The sequence below is a fragment of the Nematolebias whitei genome, chromosome 11 (assembly GCF_014905685.2).
Source record: "Nematolebias whitei isolate Nwh7 chromosome 11, NemWhi1, whole genome shotgun sequence".
Lineage (NCBI taxonomy): Eukaryota > Metazoa > Chordata > Actinopteri > Cyprinodontiformes > Rivulidae > Nematolebias > Nematolebias whitei.
Window position 1 is genome coordinate 13,679,767 of NC_056508.1, and position 15,152 is coordinate 13,694,918.

Below are 15,152 nucleotides of genomic sequence, written 5' to 3' on the forward strand. Positions count from 1 at the left end.
TTAATTGTTTCAGAAATTATTGTGATAAATGATAATATTGTTTGAAATTTGACAATAATTAGTAATTGTCAAATTTAAGAAGAAATGTTGGTTAATTTTTGTGTGTAGTGCCTTTTTGACAACTGGATGGCAGTATGAAAGGGTTTGAACCAAAGGATGGATAGTGAGGGAGCGAGCAGCGTGTCTTTTTAAGAAAAATGGGAGGGAGGCCCCTTGACGTGACGTGGGCTGTCTCTCGTTTCTATTTTTCGATTCTCAAAATTGCAGGCGCTCGGTGTGGTTTGAGCTCTTTAGCATAGCTAGCTCTAGCATAGCATAGATCTTTAATCTTTAAGCATCAGGATCTTTAACATGGCATTTGTCACACAACACTTTTAATAAAAGTCAGTAAACAAGTTCTCAGCTTCTTTTTGCATAAAAAAGCTACTTTTTAGATGAAGGCTCGGGTTTCAACTGTGAATTTTGGAGCTTTGTCAAGACGGAGGTTTTTTCCTGAGGTTGGCCTCTTAGCTTAGCTCATAGCGTCGCTTCTCAGCTTAGCTGCTTTTAATGATCCAAAAACGTGATTTTGGACAGTTAAAATGGATTTTAAAGAGAAAAGAGAAAGGGAGGGGTCAGGGAAGAGCGCCGGAGTTGAGTCTTTTGTCATCCAGTGTCTTCAGTAGAAAGAGACACGAAGAAACAATAAAGCTGATAAATGAAAATGAGGTGGATAATTTTCATTTATCATGCGATTAATTGATTTACTGTTTATTGCCACAGACCTATGTATACATATATATACATACATACATATGTATATATATATATATATATATATATATATATATATATATATATATATACATATATATATGTATGGCAGCGACCATCTTGGATTTTGATGTGGCAACTCAATTTTTGAAAGGAAACTTTCTTGCATCTAGATGCAGCCACACACTAACATGAAACTTGATACCTCACTTATTTTTCAAGTTACTGTGCTCACAACTTATACAAATAGACTGAGGGTATTTCCAAATACCCTTTTTTGTTGCGCAACACGGGACTACAACCACTGAATACTAACAAGAGTTGAATGTTAAACTAGCAAAAATATTAGAATGTTTTGTTGCCAACATTTAAAGTTGTTTGTTTACATTTGGACATTAAAGAGTACACTTCAGTCTGTCCTGGCATGCCACGACTATGAAGTCTGTTAAATAATCCCCACATGTAAACATGGTCAGAGTGGAGTAAAATGGGTTTGAAAGTTAAAGTATAAATAATAGCGTACAAACCAAGCTTACCGTCTCTTTCTGACTAAAAGCTGCAAGGACAAGAGTTGACAATGACAGAGTAATTGTGTGCGTGTGTGTGTGTGTGTGTGGGGGGGGGGGGGGGGCAGAGCGGTGGACAGCGTTGCAGCAAAACTCATATGAAAATGAGCTGTGCTGAAATATTCCCAGCTACTGATCTTTAAATTTTGTTGTAATCTGGAATATATATAATTTTCCATCAGAATTTTTATAAATTCCTATTAAGTTTGAGTTATGGTATAATCTTAATCTTGGTCTTCTGCCTTCATACATTCAGTGCGCTCTCAGGACATAATTACCTGCAGCATCCGCTCAGTGCGGACCGAACTTGGCAAAAGGGCCTTCTCTTACTCCGCTCCTGTAACTTGGAATATCTTGCAAAAATATCTGGAGTTGTCGACCTTGACCTCTCTAAGGGATTTTAAACAACTGTTAAATTCATGGCAAAAACCAACGCAGACGTTCCTGTTTTTAAATATTTTACATTGCTTCATAATGAATTCTAGAATTGCGCCGCTCAAGGTGGCTGCATGTTGGAGCAGCTCTGTTACTTTCACTCTGAGATTTTGCTTTTGGAAACTTTAATTCCTCTTTTTCTGGATGTAAATCACATTTATTTGGGGGATGAATGTTTCCTCTGGTATCGGATGCTGTGCAGCAGGAAGGATTTTTACTGAAACTTTTAGTTTTGGACATTTGTTATGAAGCGTAACCATGGCAACAAGGCAGTTTTCTACAACCAACAGCAGCTGATTAACATCTCAAAAGCTCAAATAATATCTCAATTACAGCCCCAAATCTCAAATGAGTTGAAAAGGATGTTCTGTGGACGCATTCTCATCTACCTGCCAGCTGTGCTCGAGTGCCTGACCACTGAGATCCTGGAACTAGCAGGAAACACGGCTCATGACAGCAGAAGGACAGGATCGTCCCTCGGCACCTACAGTTGGCTGTCCGCAGCGACGAGGAGCTCAGCAGACTGCTGGGAGGAGTGGCCATCGCTCTGGGAGGAGTTCTGCCCAGCATTCAGGCGGTCCTACAGCCCGGGGGAACTGAGAGGCCAGCTGAGTCTGGGTGGATGGATCAGATGGCATCTGCAGCCAGTTTCTTAAGATCCACTGTGGGATGGACCTTTACAAGTGATCCTTCCTGCCTACAGCTATCAGCATCTATAACATCTCTTAATGAAATGAGGATAACAAGTTACTACAACAAATAATTTCCCTTTGGGATTAATAAAGTATTTTTGAATTGAATTTGAATTGAATTGAATGTGTTTTTGTTTTGTTTTTATATCATTTCTTCTATTTACTTTTCGTTTTATATGCTTTTTATATGATTGTCTATTGTTGTTTGTATCTCATCTGTGTTCTTTGTTTAAATCAGGTCTCTCTTATAAATGAGTCCTCGAGGCTCAATGAGACTAACCTGTATAAATAAATGTTGAATGAATGTTATATTGGTATGTATGTACCAGGTACATACCAGGTATGTACCTAGTAATGGGTATGTACCAGGCTGTATATGTAAACAACCCTAATGTTGTGCAGTGCATATTTGCAATGTGAAGCTTCTAAGACCAGTGACCCACAGTTAAAACTTGGACATAAGGCTGTGTTTGAATCAGAGTTCAGAAACTATCTCTGAATGCTTGGAGCAAGGCTTGTCAATAATTTATTTTTGATTTCCACCAGTCTGTGCTCTCTTCTTAAGTCCATTTGTCTGCCCTACCCACCTTCCCCCAAACCACAGAGAAAAAAATCCCCTCCTCTTAATTAAACAAGGACTCCCAGGACAGGGGCTCAAATGTAATTTGTAACGATTTCTTGCAACAGAAACTTTGATTACACAAGTTCTCTTTATGCTGACCAGAGACTTCTGACTCCAGTTAATCTTCTGTTGAAAAACCAGCTGGAGCCTTCGTGCCCCCAATCAGGCACCTTCAGCCTTCTCCTGCTAACCAACTCTCACCTACTGGTTGCAGCGTTCCAGCTTCTTTACTGCACAAATACATGCAAACAATCTGAAAAATGTCATATTAGTGCCAGACCATCAGTGAATTTTCCATGTCCATTTACCGCTTGATCTATGTTGTTGACCCCATGGTCATAAATTGTAGGTTTTGTGACAGTAGAACAAATTTACAGATACAAGCAGTGATTAGAACTGCAAACAATATTACCAGGGTCCAAACCACTTGACACACGTCGACCCTGGCTAATCTCATTCCCAGCACTCCTTAAATCTTGTCTTCTACAGACTTTTTTTAAGGTAAAAAAAAAAACGGTCTTTGCAACCAAAGAACATCTAATCGCACCTTTAATGACCTAAAGGCACAGCCAGAAAGATTGCAACGTGCAACACAACTTTAGAAATATACGGGCCCTCCGTAAACTTTTGACTGCTGCTTTTATATTTGAATTTTAAACACGACATGTTGTTTGTTTGTTTGTTTGTTTTTTGGGACACTCTGGCTTTCTTCCAAATTCCAAAAACATATTTGTTCAACTAGCAGCTCTAAATTGTCCATATGTGATAAAGTACTGTTTTTCCCCTGTGGGTATAGTTCAATTACAGAAAAAACATGTTATCATTTTGCCTCTAGATGTACAGACGTTTTCTCTCAGAAGGTAACAGCAAACAGGAAAATTACTTTGGCAGTATTCAACACATTTATCTAGCTAGTGTGCAGCACAGCTGAAAGGAAAACTCATATGAAGGTTTTAAACAAGTCCCGCACCTCACAGGTACTTTATCAGTGATGCAAGAGGAACAATGTGTCTCCATCTTTTAAAGAGGGTGGTGTCTATCTCCAGCAATAGGTAACCAAAGGGGGTCCACCTTTGACAGGTTGCTGGTCCATTTCAGTTTATCCAATCTAATTATTGTTTTCTTAGCTACATACTCAAATTTGTGAGTGACCTGAGTGCAAAATCTCAAAATGAGCTTCTTTGATTTGCTTCTTGGTTTTGCACCACCGTGTTAGAACATAATCCAGCGCCCCTACCATTCTTTCCTTTCTCAGCGTGTAGAGACAAGATGTGGAGTTCAGCTCTTCTACGTGAGCTAAAAATAGAGCTGCTGTATCAAAAAAAATTATCTAGTTAGAATACCCCCTGGACGCCATCCAGGTGAGGTGTTACAGACATGTGCTTCCAGGAGGAGGCCCCAGGGCACACTGGGAACATGTTAGAGAGAACGTGCCTCTCTGCTGACTGAGGAATGCTGGGACGAGCCGAAGGAAGGAGAGGGAGGTCTAAAGAGAACACTGCTTCCTCCGTGACCCTGACCCAGATAAGTGGTAAAAAATGGATGGATGGCTGGTTTAAAAGTCTTCAATGAATACTGCATGCAGATCACTCTCACTGCCAGCAGTATCACTCACATGCTCATTGCTTAAGAAGGCTGAGTTGAAGTGAAAGTTAAAAAAGTACAGAGAGCTAGAGGGGCCGTTGAGAGATGCCACATTTCTTAAAAGCTGAGCATCACTTGGCTTGCTTGTGCAGTGGCATGTGATGTGTTGACTGGGACCCAACCTGTGTTTATTAACCCACATAAACAGTTTTTACAGTGGAAGCTGCTATCAGCCTTCTCTGTGGTTAAGCTTATGCTGCGTGGTTAAGATCAACGGTTCTTACGTTGACTGACTCCCGGCCTGCGTACTTCACCCTGATTCTGGGCTCTTGAACCACATCCAGATTGGTTCCTGTCACCATCAGCGGAGTGTGACCACTGAACACACACACACAAAACAAGCAGACAATTCATTAAACTATTTTGAACAAACATAATTATACAAAACTGGAATTCCTGCAACCAAACATGACTGAGAACAGAAGAAGAAATAAAAAACAAAGTAGTCAAAGACAAAGCTGGACTAAACTTTCTAACCTGAATGTACTTCGTCAGAACGTTCACCATCAGATGAAAATGAATGCATCAAATCGAAGCTCATCGTTAGTTTCTCTCGGGACATAATGGCCTCTGAAGTGGAGGACGATTAAAGGGAAATTCAAACTGATTCTGCAATCAGCTGCTGCAGATTTGAGTTTGAGAAACCAATAGAGCTACAGCTGTTCAGATGTGGCTGCTCAGCAGTCTCAGAACAGCAGAATGAAGCAGGAGGCAAACCGAGTCAACATATGGACAGCCATTTCATTCAAAATTAAATAAATAGTGTTATTTAAAAATTATTAATAAATATTCCATTAAAAAATAAATGTTGCCATGAAATAAAACATTTAAATATAAATGTTTAGTTTTTTCCCCCAATATTTTTTTTATTTTTTATTTCAAGATGTATTTATTTATTTATTTATTTAATAGTGGAGTTTCATTTTGTGACAGTTTTATTTTGTAGAACAACTTTACATATTTCAGTTTTTTTTAACCCCATTTTTCATTTTAAGCATTTTTTATTTCATGTTCATATTCAAATGAGGGGGCGGGGTTTGTGCTGTGGGGCGTGTCTGGTCAGGATTAGCAGATTGCATCTGCTTCACAGACACTGACTGCTCCAATCTTTTTTGACCAATCACAGCAAAGTTTTCCCCAGGATGAAAAGCGGGCAATATGGGGAATATTGGAGAACTCCGAGATGAAATACAAAGATTAGATGATGAAATTGAGCATTATATATTTACATTATATTTACATCCTGCGTTGTAATCCAGGGTGTGATTCATTTGCAGTGTGGACACTGAGTGGAGCGGGTCTCCTCTCTGCTGTGAGACTGACAGCTGTCAGAGCTTGGGGAAGTGGGAGGGGCTTACGACACGCTGCGAAATGTGCTTTCATCACCAAAGTCTCCAGTAACAGAAATAAAATTCTCTAGATTTGTCTCTAGTCGTTTAAAAAAAAAGTCATTAGAGGGGTTTAAAAACTCACTAAATAACGTGGAAAAGTGGCTAAGTTGGCAACATGTCCGCTATTGTGCTCCAGCCCGTACGGAAACATTGTGCTGCACATTGGTTCCTCTTCAAAAAAGGGCCTGTGTGTGTGTGTTTTAGCGTGAAAAATACAAAGTGTGCCATGTCATGAATCATGAAATGTGGGTATCTCACTGTTAATGCGTGAGACTTGAGAGGCCATCATTTATTTTATTTTTGATTTAGATATTGATTTGCCCGGCCTATAAAACTCATAGATGGGCTGCATTGACCCTGACCAGATCCGCCCCACTGAGCAAACCCCGCCCCCTCATTTGAATATAAGAACATGAAACAAAAAGTACTTAAAATGAAAAACGGGGTTAAAAAAATAAAAGCCCCTGAAATACGTAAAGTAGCTTTACAAAACAAAAGTGTCACAAAATGAGACTGCATTATTAAATAAATAAATAAATCTTGAAATGCATAAAAATAAATCTTGAAATAAATGAAGAATAGATCTTAAAATAAAAAAAAATAATAATCTTGGGAAGAAACATCATTTTCTATTTAAATGCTTTATTTCATGGGAACATTTATTTATTTAATTGAATATTTATTAATGATTTTTTAAACAACAATATTTATTTAATATTGAATGAAATGGCTCTCCATATCAACAGGCAGAATTCGTTGTGCTCTGTTACTGATGTTGCGCCATTCAGAGAAGATTCAGGAACTGTATATCAGACGGGTAAATGTCTGGCTCTCAGGCGAGGTTAGCTACAACCCAGTGACGAGAGTCAGTTACTGCAGATACACCTTGAACTGTCCATTAGTTCAGTACGTTTTTGTACATTTTCTTTTCCTCTCAGCAACTCAAAGCAAAGAACTAGATATGGAAACCTTGTTTATAATTGATATTTTAGCAGGGCTTCTTCCATGTATGACATGTTCAACAGATCAGCAGAGAGTGACATTTACTGGATATTCTCAGAAGCCATCCTCTCCACTCTGTGAGCTGAGGCTGAGCTTTCTATCAGAACCACATTAATCGGTAGAAGGCCGAGCAGTAATTGAAAGTGCAGTATTGACTTCCGTCTGCTTCCTGTCGCTGACCCGAACTGACTGGCTCTAATGTTCTGGACCAAGAGGAAAATCTTGTGTCTTAGTCTAAAGCTCAAGGTTTCTCGGTGAGCGTATCTTTTTGGGGAGATCACCTTGCGATGCTCCAGTCCGGTTCAATCCGCAGGACGGTCGGGTCCTCGATGTACTCAAAGGTGAGGCTCTCTCTGATTCGGGCGTGATCCACACTCACGCGGATCTGAACCGAGCCCACCCCGGACAGGGACGGGGCAGAGTAGCACACTATCTCCTTCATGGTCCTCCTGTGGGTCAAAGGAGAGATGGGATTAAAGTGGAAATGTAAATGAAGATTGTCGGCAGGATTTTACTCTGCCTGCATGGCAGGGTAAACAGAGTGTCGATGAAAAAGATAAACTAATGATAGCCCTATAAATGCTACATTACCTGCAAAATGACTCCGTTTACACAAGCGAAAAGCAGCACCTACAGCAACAGAATAAATTATGCAATTTGTTCTGCCAGCCCTGTTCTGTAATTACCTGACTTACAGCTCAGCGTGAACACAGGTGCGCACCGTGCACACAAACTCACCGACACGCGGTAGCACCACTGCATGCATGTTCACCTACCCTCTGCAAGACTCCATTATCTACCTGCACACCTTCTGGATTTGTCCTAATTCATTAGCAGAACGGAGCATCGCCCGTTCTTCTCCTCCTCCAGTGTCACGCGCAAAAACCAGCAATTAAGGCCACATCTCATTAAAGCTGACTCGACTCCTCAGCCCTGCAAGATCACTCAGATTACTGCTCCAGGGCTTAAAATAGGAGCGTTCAGAGTGAAGTGTAAAAAGAGGACATGTGGGAGTATCTGAGTTATGAACGCAGGGATGCAGGCAGGCTGTGAGAGGCAGGAAATAAAAACCTGCTGGTGAGGTGGGGGGGTGGGGGGGAGGGGGGCATAAACAGTTTGATGGAGAGATAATAAGAATGATAGAAGTGGATGGAAGAAGAAATGTTTTTTCTTTTTTTTGTTCGATGAAGCTTTTATTACAAGGTTTGGCGCAGCAGGTCATCAAAACCTTATTAAGATTTACACAAGTTTCCAACAGAGGAACAAAAAGAACATTTCCCTGAGGGAATTCTCTGCAACACCAAGGAAAATACAAGAAAGCCATCAAGTAAAGCAGCTTATTCAGTGGCAATGATCCAGATGATTTTCAGTTTCAGTGCTTTTTCCCCGTTTGCTCAGCGCGCTGTAGACTGTATAGACCAGACTTCTGACACTGATGTATGAAGAAGGGCAGAAAAATGAAGGAAACCCAGTCCGAACCATTGTTTTACTATCTGTATGTAATTAATTTAGAGGACTGCAAACGCTACAACAATATATAAAAGAACTGATTTGAACACAACAGAAAAAGCACGAACAATAAAGAAATGTGCTGTGCTTCACCTTTTTGTCTCAACTGGCTCAGGGTTTTTTGTTTCTTTATTTATAATGAGGCTCATTTTTAATTTTAACATTAGACTGTAAGGGCAATAACTGTGATTTGAACTGTAATTTCAATGCACTTTTCCAAATATATCTTTCACACAAGTTTTTTCTTGTAAAAAAAAAAGTGTTCTTCTTTGGCTGCTTCCTTTAGGAGCCGCCAGCAGATCATCAGCCTCCATCTTACCCTATCCCATCCTCCTCTGTCTCTCCAACCTTCAGCATATCCTCCTTCAGTACATCCAGGAACCTTCTCTGTTGTCTTCCTCTTTTCCTCCACCTCGATTGCTCCATATTCAACACCTTTAGTCCAGAATATCTACCATCTCTTCTTTCTGCACATGCTCAAAACATCTCAGCTGTGTTCCTCTAACATCATTTTATGTGGCCCGCGAGAGCTTCAAATGTCTGATTGTCATATAATAAATAAGTCAAAAGGGCGCACTGACAACAAACTACCAGTATATTTCCCATAATGCATGCTGATCATCTTACTCGCGAAGTAGCAGCATTTTGACACCAAACACTAAGTATGCCAAAGTGAGCCTTCAACCCTAATGTTGTTATTTTGAGTTTATGAAATGTCTTTTATTATATTATGTTAAATTTTCAGCAATGTATTTGGAATTGCAGGTTTATGTTTATGCAGATAAATGGTTTCTATAATAATACCATCTCTCAGTCACTAGTTGGATGTATGACCCTTGCCAGGCTGTGTGCAGCCATTTGTTTTTTGTAAAATACTTCACCTGTCACATGTTCTTACAGCTCACAATTGTTGGCTGGATCATTATTCTGCTCCTTTTATGACAGAAAGTTTTGAACAAAGTTAATGTCACACCTTGTTATTTTTCCTTTTTCACTTGGAAAGTGTGATCATTGATTTATGGAGTAATGTGGGTTTCGTAACCTGACAAGTTAAACGGTTTTATGTTAGAGAAATGAGCAGACATATTTTTCTACATCTATGCAAATATATTTGTAATATATGTAAGTTGAATGAGTACAAAATTCAGAGTTATTTAACATTAAGGAGTAGTTGTGTTGATTTTAAATTACACTTAATTAAATTTAGCTACATTTATACTGTTTTACAGTTACATCTGGGCAACCATTATGCTGATGTGGCCCTCGGTGGAAATGAGTTTGACACCCCTGCTCTAACATCACCTAAGCTCTCCCTCTGACACTCATCTTTGCTCAATTTGGTCACTCCCAATAAAAAAAAATCTTACCATCATCATGTCGGCCCCCTCCAGCTCTGACTTCTGTTAGCACCACCATCTCTAACCATCTATCACAGCAGGTGTCACTTCCGTCTTGGGAAACGTCCCATTTTCTCTTCTCTGTTCTCCTTCTCTCTCTTCTAACATTCGTCTCCGTTCAATCCTCCTTTCCTGCCTTTTCGTTTTTGTGCCCGTTGTGTTGGATTGTTGATCCCAGGTACTTAAACTTATTTACCTTCAATACCTCTTCTTCTTGTAGCTTCACTGTTCCATCTGTCTCCCTCTCAGTCCCAAACACGTATTCTGTCTCGCAGACCTCAACCTCTCCAGATTCTATTCCACCTGCTCTCTACTTTCACTTTAGCTCACGATTTTGTCTGCAAACCTCAAAGTCTACGAGGACCTCTGCCTGATCACATCTGTCAAACTCTCCATCATAACTGAAAACAAACAAACACAAAAATAGCAACTCAGACCTGAACCCTGGTTAAAGCCTACCCCCACTTTGGACCCATTTGTCATATCACATCTCACCACAATCTTCCTGTCCCTGTAAAGGCCACAACCTAACAAACCACACGCATTCACCCAAAGTATGCATAACTACGTCATAAACGTGGAGCAAGTGGAAAGTCTCACCCAAAATACTCGCACGTCTGGTTTCCAAACTGAACGTTGACGCTGCTGCCGGCACTCAGGTTTTCTCCCATTATTGTAACTTTTGTGCCTCCGGACTCCGGCCCTCTGCTCGGGGACAGGCCCGTGACAGTTGGAGTCTACAAAACACAGAAAGTTGAATGTTAGTCAGACCTGAGAGCAACTTAAGGGGAAAGAGAGAGAAGAAACAAGCACATGGACTAAAAGACATACGCTGTCAAGAGTAAACAAGGAAGCATCCCTGTGGTAACACTTGACAACTTTATGTATTATCACAGATCCCAAGTAAATTACAGTTATTCATGTTGCCAGGCTGATGGCAGCGGAGCGCGGTGCTGGTGGGAGAAAAGAGGATAAAACCAGGAGCTCTTAGAATCCCTGAGAGATCCCACTACTGCGTGTTGTGCATTGGTGAGTTGTGTTCGAGTGAAGCCTTTTAAAGACTGTCTGAAAATAACTGCTGTTTACAGTACAGGCAGCTAAGTAGCCTTTACATAGACAGATGGAGAAATATGAATGTAGACAGCCCATCATGAGGGACGCGCAGCAGCGCACACATGCAAGAGAACATAGAAAAGCACATTTATTCTGCACAAACATGGAACGTTCTTTACTAAATTATTGGACACTGTCCTTTGACTACATCTTTCAATAGAAAGTGTTTCCAGCTAATTTAAACAACTCCTCTGGGTGGATTATATTTTTTTAGTTGACCTGTAGTCCATGGGAATATCAAGCAGAGGCAGTTCTGTGCTCTGTGAAGAAATCCTAGAGGAACTTTTCACACAGCGACAGTTTGATCACTGATTAAAGAAACAGGCGACAGACTGCAAAGCCAGGAGCTTCCACAGTGACAAAGCTCAAACCTGATGGATGCGGTGAGTTTCAAAACACAGCATTTAATCTGGTGGTTTGAAAACAGCTAATTACAGACTGCTGTTAATTGTTACAGAAGTGCTAAACAAAAAGGTGAAAAACAGGAAAGAAGCAGAAGACTGGGATGACAGAGAAAGGAAAATGTCAGTGTGTCTTTAAAAATGGAGAACAGATGATAAGTATTCACATTTTAACAAATGTATTTATCATTTTTTTATATTTAATTCTCATATTCCTGTGAAACTATTAATCTCATTTTATCTACTACACCCAGTACGAAAACAGCTGATAAGTTTTTAAGCAAATCTGCATTTTGTTAGCTCAGTTGAGAGACACAAGCAAAATAAAATGGTTTTAAGTGTCCTCACAGGTTAATTTTGTTTTTAAAAAAATATAAAAATGTTGACTTATGCCAGTAACGCATATTTAAAGAAGAAAAACATGAATAGAAAAGTTTAAACAACATACAGAAAGTACTCCCGTATTCTAATTTACTGAACAATTAGCAGGTTTACTGGTGAGCGTTTCAGGACTGGGTAAAAAAGGTGAAAGTAAAGATTTAATCTATTCAAACAAGAACGAAGCTTGTGCCATGAGACGACTTTTTCTTTCTTCGTCTTTTGGCCGCTCCCTTCTTCAGGGGTCACCGCAGCGAGCGCTCGCATGAAGATTTGACAGTTGTTTCTGTTCTGGATGCTCTTCTTGACACAACCACCGCTCATCGAGCTACCACAGCCCTCTGTGTGGAGCAGAGAGCTGCCATCCAAGGCACCCAGTAAGCAGTTGGACTGGGGGGGGGTTATAGGCCCTGGTCAAGAGACAAAGTGGGGCCAGCGAGGGCAGAGGCAGTATTGGATGTGCATGTTCGTGGTCCACTGGGAGGGGAGGAAACTTAATTTCTAAAAGGTGGAAACGAATCTCGATGGAGGACAGCACGAGCTCAAGTGTGCAGTGCACAGGAAGAAGATGAAGACAGCGATCAATGACTTCCTGGTAGGCTACTGTATATTTTTTAACCAGCCGTGTTACAGGCACTGTTCAGTAAAAACATTTACTGTACTTATTTGTGTATGTTACCAGTACATATTTAATTAAAAGTTTTTAAAAAATCTTTCTGTTAAATATCTCATTTTACAACATGGATACCTGCGGCTCTTAGACAAGCATGGCCTATATACTTACTTTTTTTTTCTTTTTAAATTTAGTGAGTGTGGCTTCTATTCAGGTGCGCTCATTTGTCTGGAAATTACAGTAGTTTTCTCTGTGTGTCCAGTTTCTACACAATTACAACGAAAAATGAATGGGGGGGGGGGTGTTACAATCACTTTAGGAATGAAGCTCAGTTGGCGAGTTGTTAAAAACAAACACTTTCAATTAGGGGTGCACCAATTGCAGTTTTCTGGCCGATCACCAAATGTCTGACCTGCCAATTTTGGCCGATGCCGATTTTGTTTGATAAGCGACGCTGTCAGGTGTTAGGTCACAATACACCTTCAATTTTCCAATATTTTTTAATAATAATTTTATAATATTTTTATTGAAAAGCGTACCCTTGAAGAATATCCTGGAAACAATACAAACTTGTTTTAACTGGTCATGAGGTTGTACTCTGAAATATAAATGAAGTTTAAACAATTGTTGCTAAAACTACAAAAAATCTGTAAAATCAGTTTCTGATGTATCGGCTGATCTCCGATCTCCCAAAATTCAGGAAATCAGGGCCAATAAATCGGCCGACCGATTTATCGTCTGTCCGATTTATTGGTACACCCCTACTTGCAACAGTGGAAAAAAGGTAAAAATCAATGGTAAAAATGGAAATATAAGGCAATATTAGCCTTATAAATTCATCACATAAAGACAATCAACAACTAAAGGCCTGTGAGGAATACTAATGCAGACCCACTGAACACCGTGCGCTGTCAATCAAACAATGTTATTTCAAAAGTTACTCGTACACAAACACAGAGCTGCCTAATTGCAGAGGTGGTTGTCATGGCAACTCGTAAGTCTTTATTCACCCGAGGCCCTTGAACAATTCGTTTGTATGTAGAAATCCTGCTCTGCTGTACTGTAGTTTAACATCCAGATGTTTTGTAACACCACACAGCGACTACAGCACAACAAACAAGCATTTTAAAACGAGGTAGTAAATCAGGTAACCGGGTAGATTTTGTGTGAACGTAGTCATACCACAAAGGAGTAGAGCTGTGTGGAGCGAGCCTTGAGTTCTGGTCTGCACTCGCCAACACACAACTGGACCGGGCCTGGCCGACTGTCTGCTGGAGTCGCAGCCATCTCACATACAATCCTAGGAAGATGAAAACAAAAAGAGATACAAATTCAAAATATATTAAAAGTTGCAAAAAGAAATATGAGCAAAGCATTATTTGTAAAACTGGACTTTATGAAGGTGCTAATTCATAAACACTTCAGCATTCTTTTTACCATTCAGACCTTCAGAGTAAAGCTCACACACCCAAACAATGACGTCCATCTGAGCTCAGAAACACATTTTTTACAACTTTTAATGAATGGGCTTTTTAACTTCTCATATATTCTACATAAAACTGTCGACATATGAAATTTGACCTGTGTGATGTTATGATTTGTTATAGTTTGACTGAAGCTTACTTTCTACTCTATGATTCTGTCTGCCTGTCTTTTCAAGCATGCTGTCAGAAAGTGAGTGGGATGTGTGTGTGGTTACCACAATGACCCTAATGAGTCACTGCCGCAGCGTGTCTTGGTTCTCTTCACACTTCTATACGATTTCAAAATGTCACATGGAATATTACAAAATGAATAGTTACTATTGGGCTTTTGAGAAGACATCTGATATTTGGTTGAACTTATGGCAGTAGCTTCAACATTTCTTATGAATTTAAAAAATCCTTAGATTGAACCTTCAAATTAAATTCATGTTTGCTCAGTTGCAAGAAGTTCTGAGAACGTAATCCAAACGCTTCTCCACTTGACATTGATTTATCTCGTAGCCTAACTGCAACCTTTTGTTATTGTTTCAGTCTTTGCATTGCAGGACACAACCCTGCATCGATCAGGACCCCCTTGACGTCACTCTTAAATTAGACCAATGTCCCTCCTCTCTTGATATTCCAACACACTCAGACCTGATTGAAGTAAATTTTCCTCCAAAAACCAGCTCCTGAACATCGCCAGTGCTCCGCCCATGGTGCAAATTTCATGTAAATCAGGCAGTCAGATAAATACACCTCCATCATGTGATCAGGTGACACCCAGCACAGCAGGTGGCTACATCAAATGACATTATAAAGCAAGGATGTGTATTGATCACTAGTGCCAGGAAGTAATAAAGTACAAGAAGCAATCGGAGAGGGAGAGGAGACAGAATGTGCAGTGTGGCAGATGGTAGGGCCAGGTAGGTGGGGAACTGATGAAGCTCAGCAGATGTATTGTTTCTCCAGCACCAATTTTCTGAATTACGACAAATGGCTGGGAGAGTTTTGTGGCATAGCAGGAAATAGGTGGCAGAAGGTGGCTAAAGCAAGATTTATTCTAGAGATTTGCTCACTTTGCTCATCTGAAATTTATACTCTATTGGTTCTTAGTTAACATGCACATTTAGAAAACATCTTTACTTTTCAAACCAGACCATTCAAATAAAT

General features: G+C 40.0%; 1 protein-coding gene across 1 annotated transcript in view; it reads right to left on the reverse strand.

The window, feature by feature from the left end:
• Positions 1-15,152, reverse strand: part of plxna2 (plexin A2) — a 238,166-nt gene that overhangs the window by 68,417 nt on the left and 154,597 nt on the right. Inside the window, exons 13-16 of the mRNA XM_037684672.1 lie at positions 13,699-13,816; positions 10,612-10,748; positions 7,387-7,554; positions 4,937-5,030 (exon numbers count right to left, since the gene is read on the reverse strand). Of these exons, the coding sequence (XP_037540600.1) occupies positions 4,937-5,030; positions 7,387-7,554; positions 10,612-10,748; positions 13,699-13,816 (517 nt within the window). The remainder of the gene's footprint in view (positions 1-4,936; positions 5,031-7,386; positions 7,555-10,611; positions 10,749-13,698; positions 13,817-15,152) is intronic.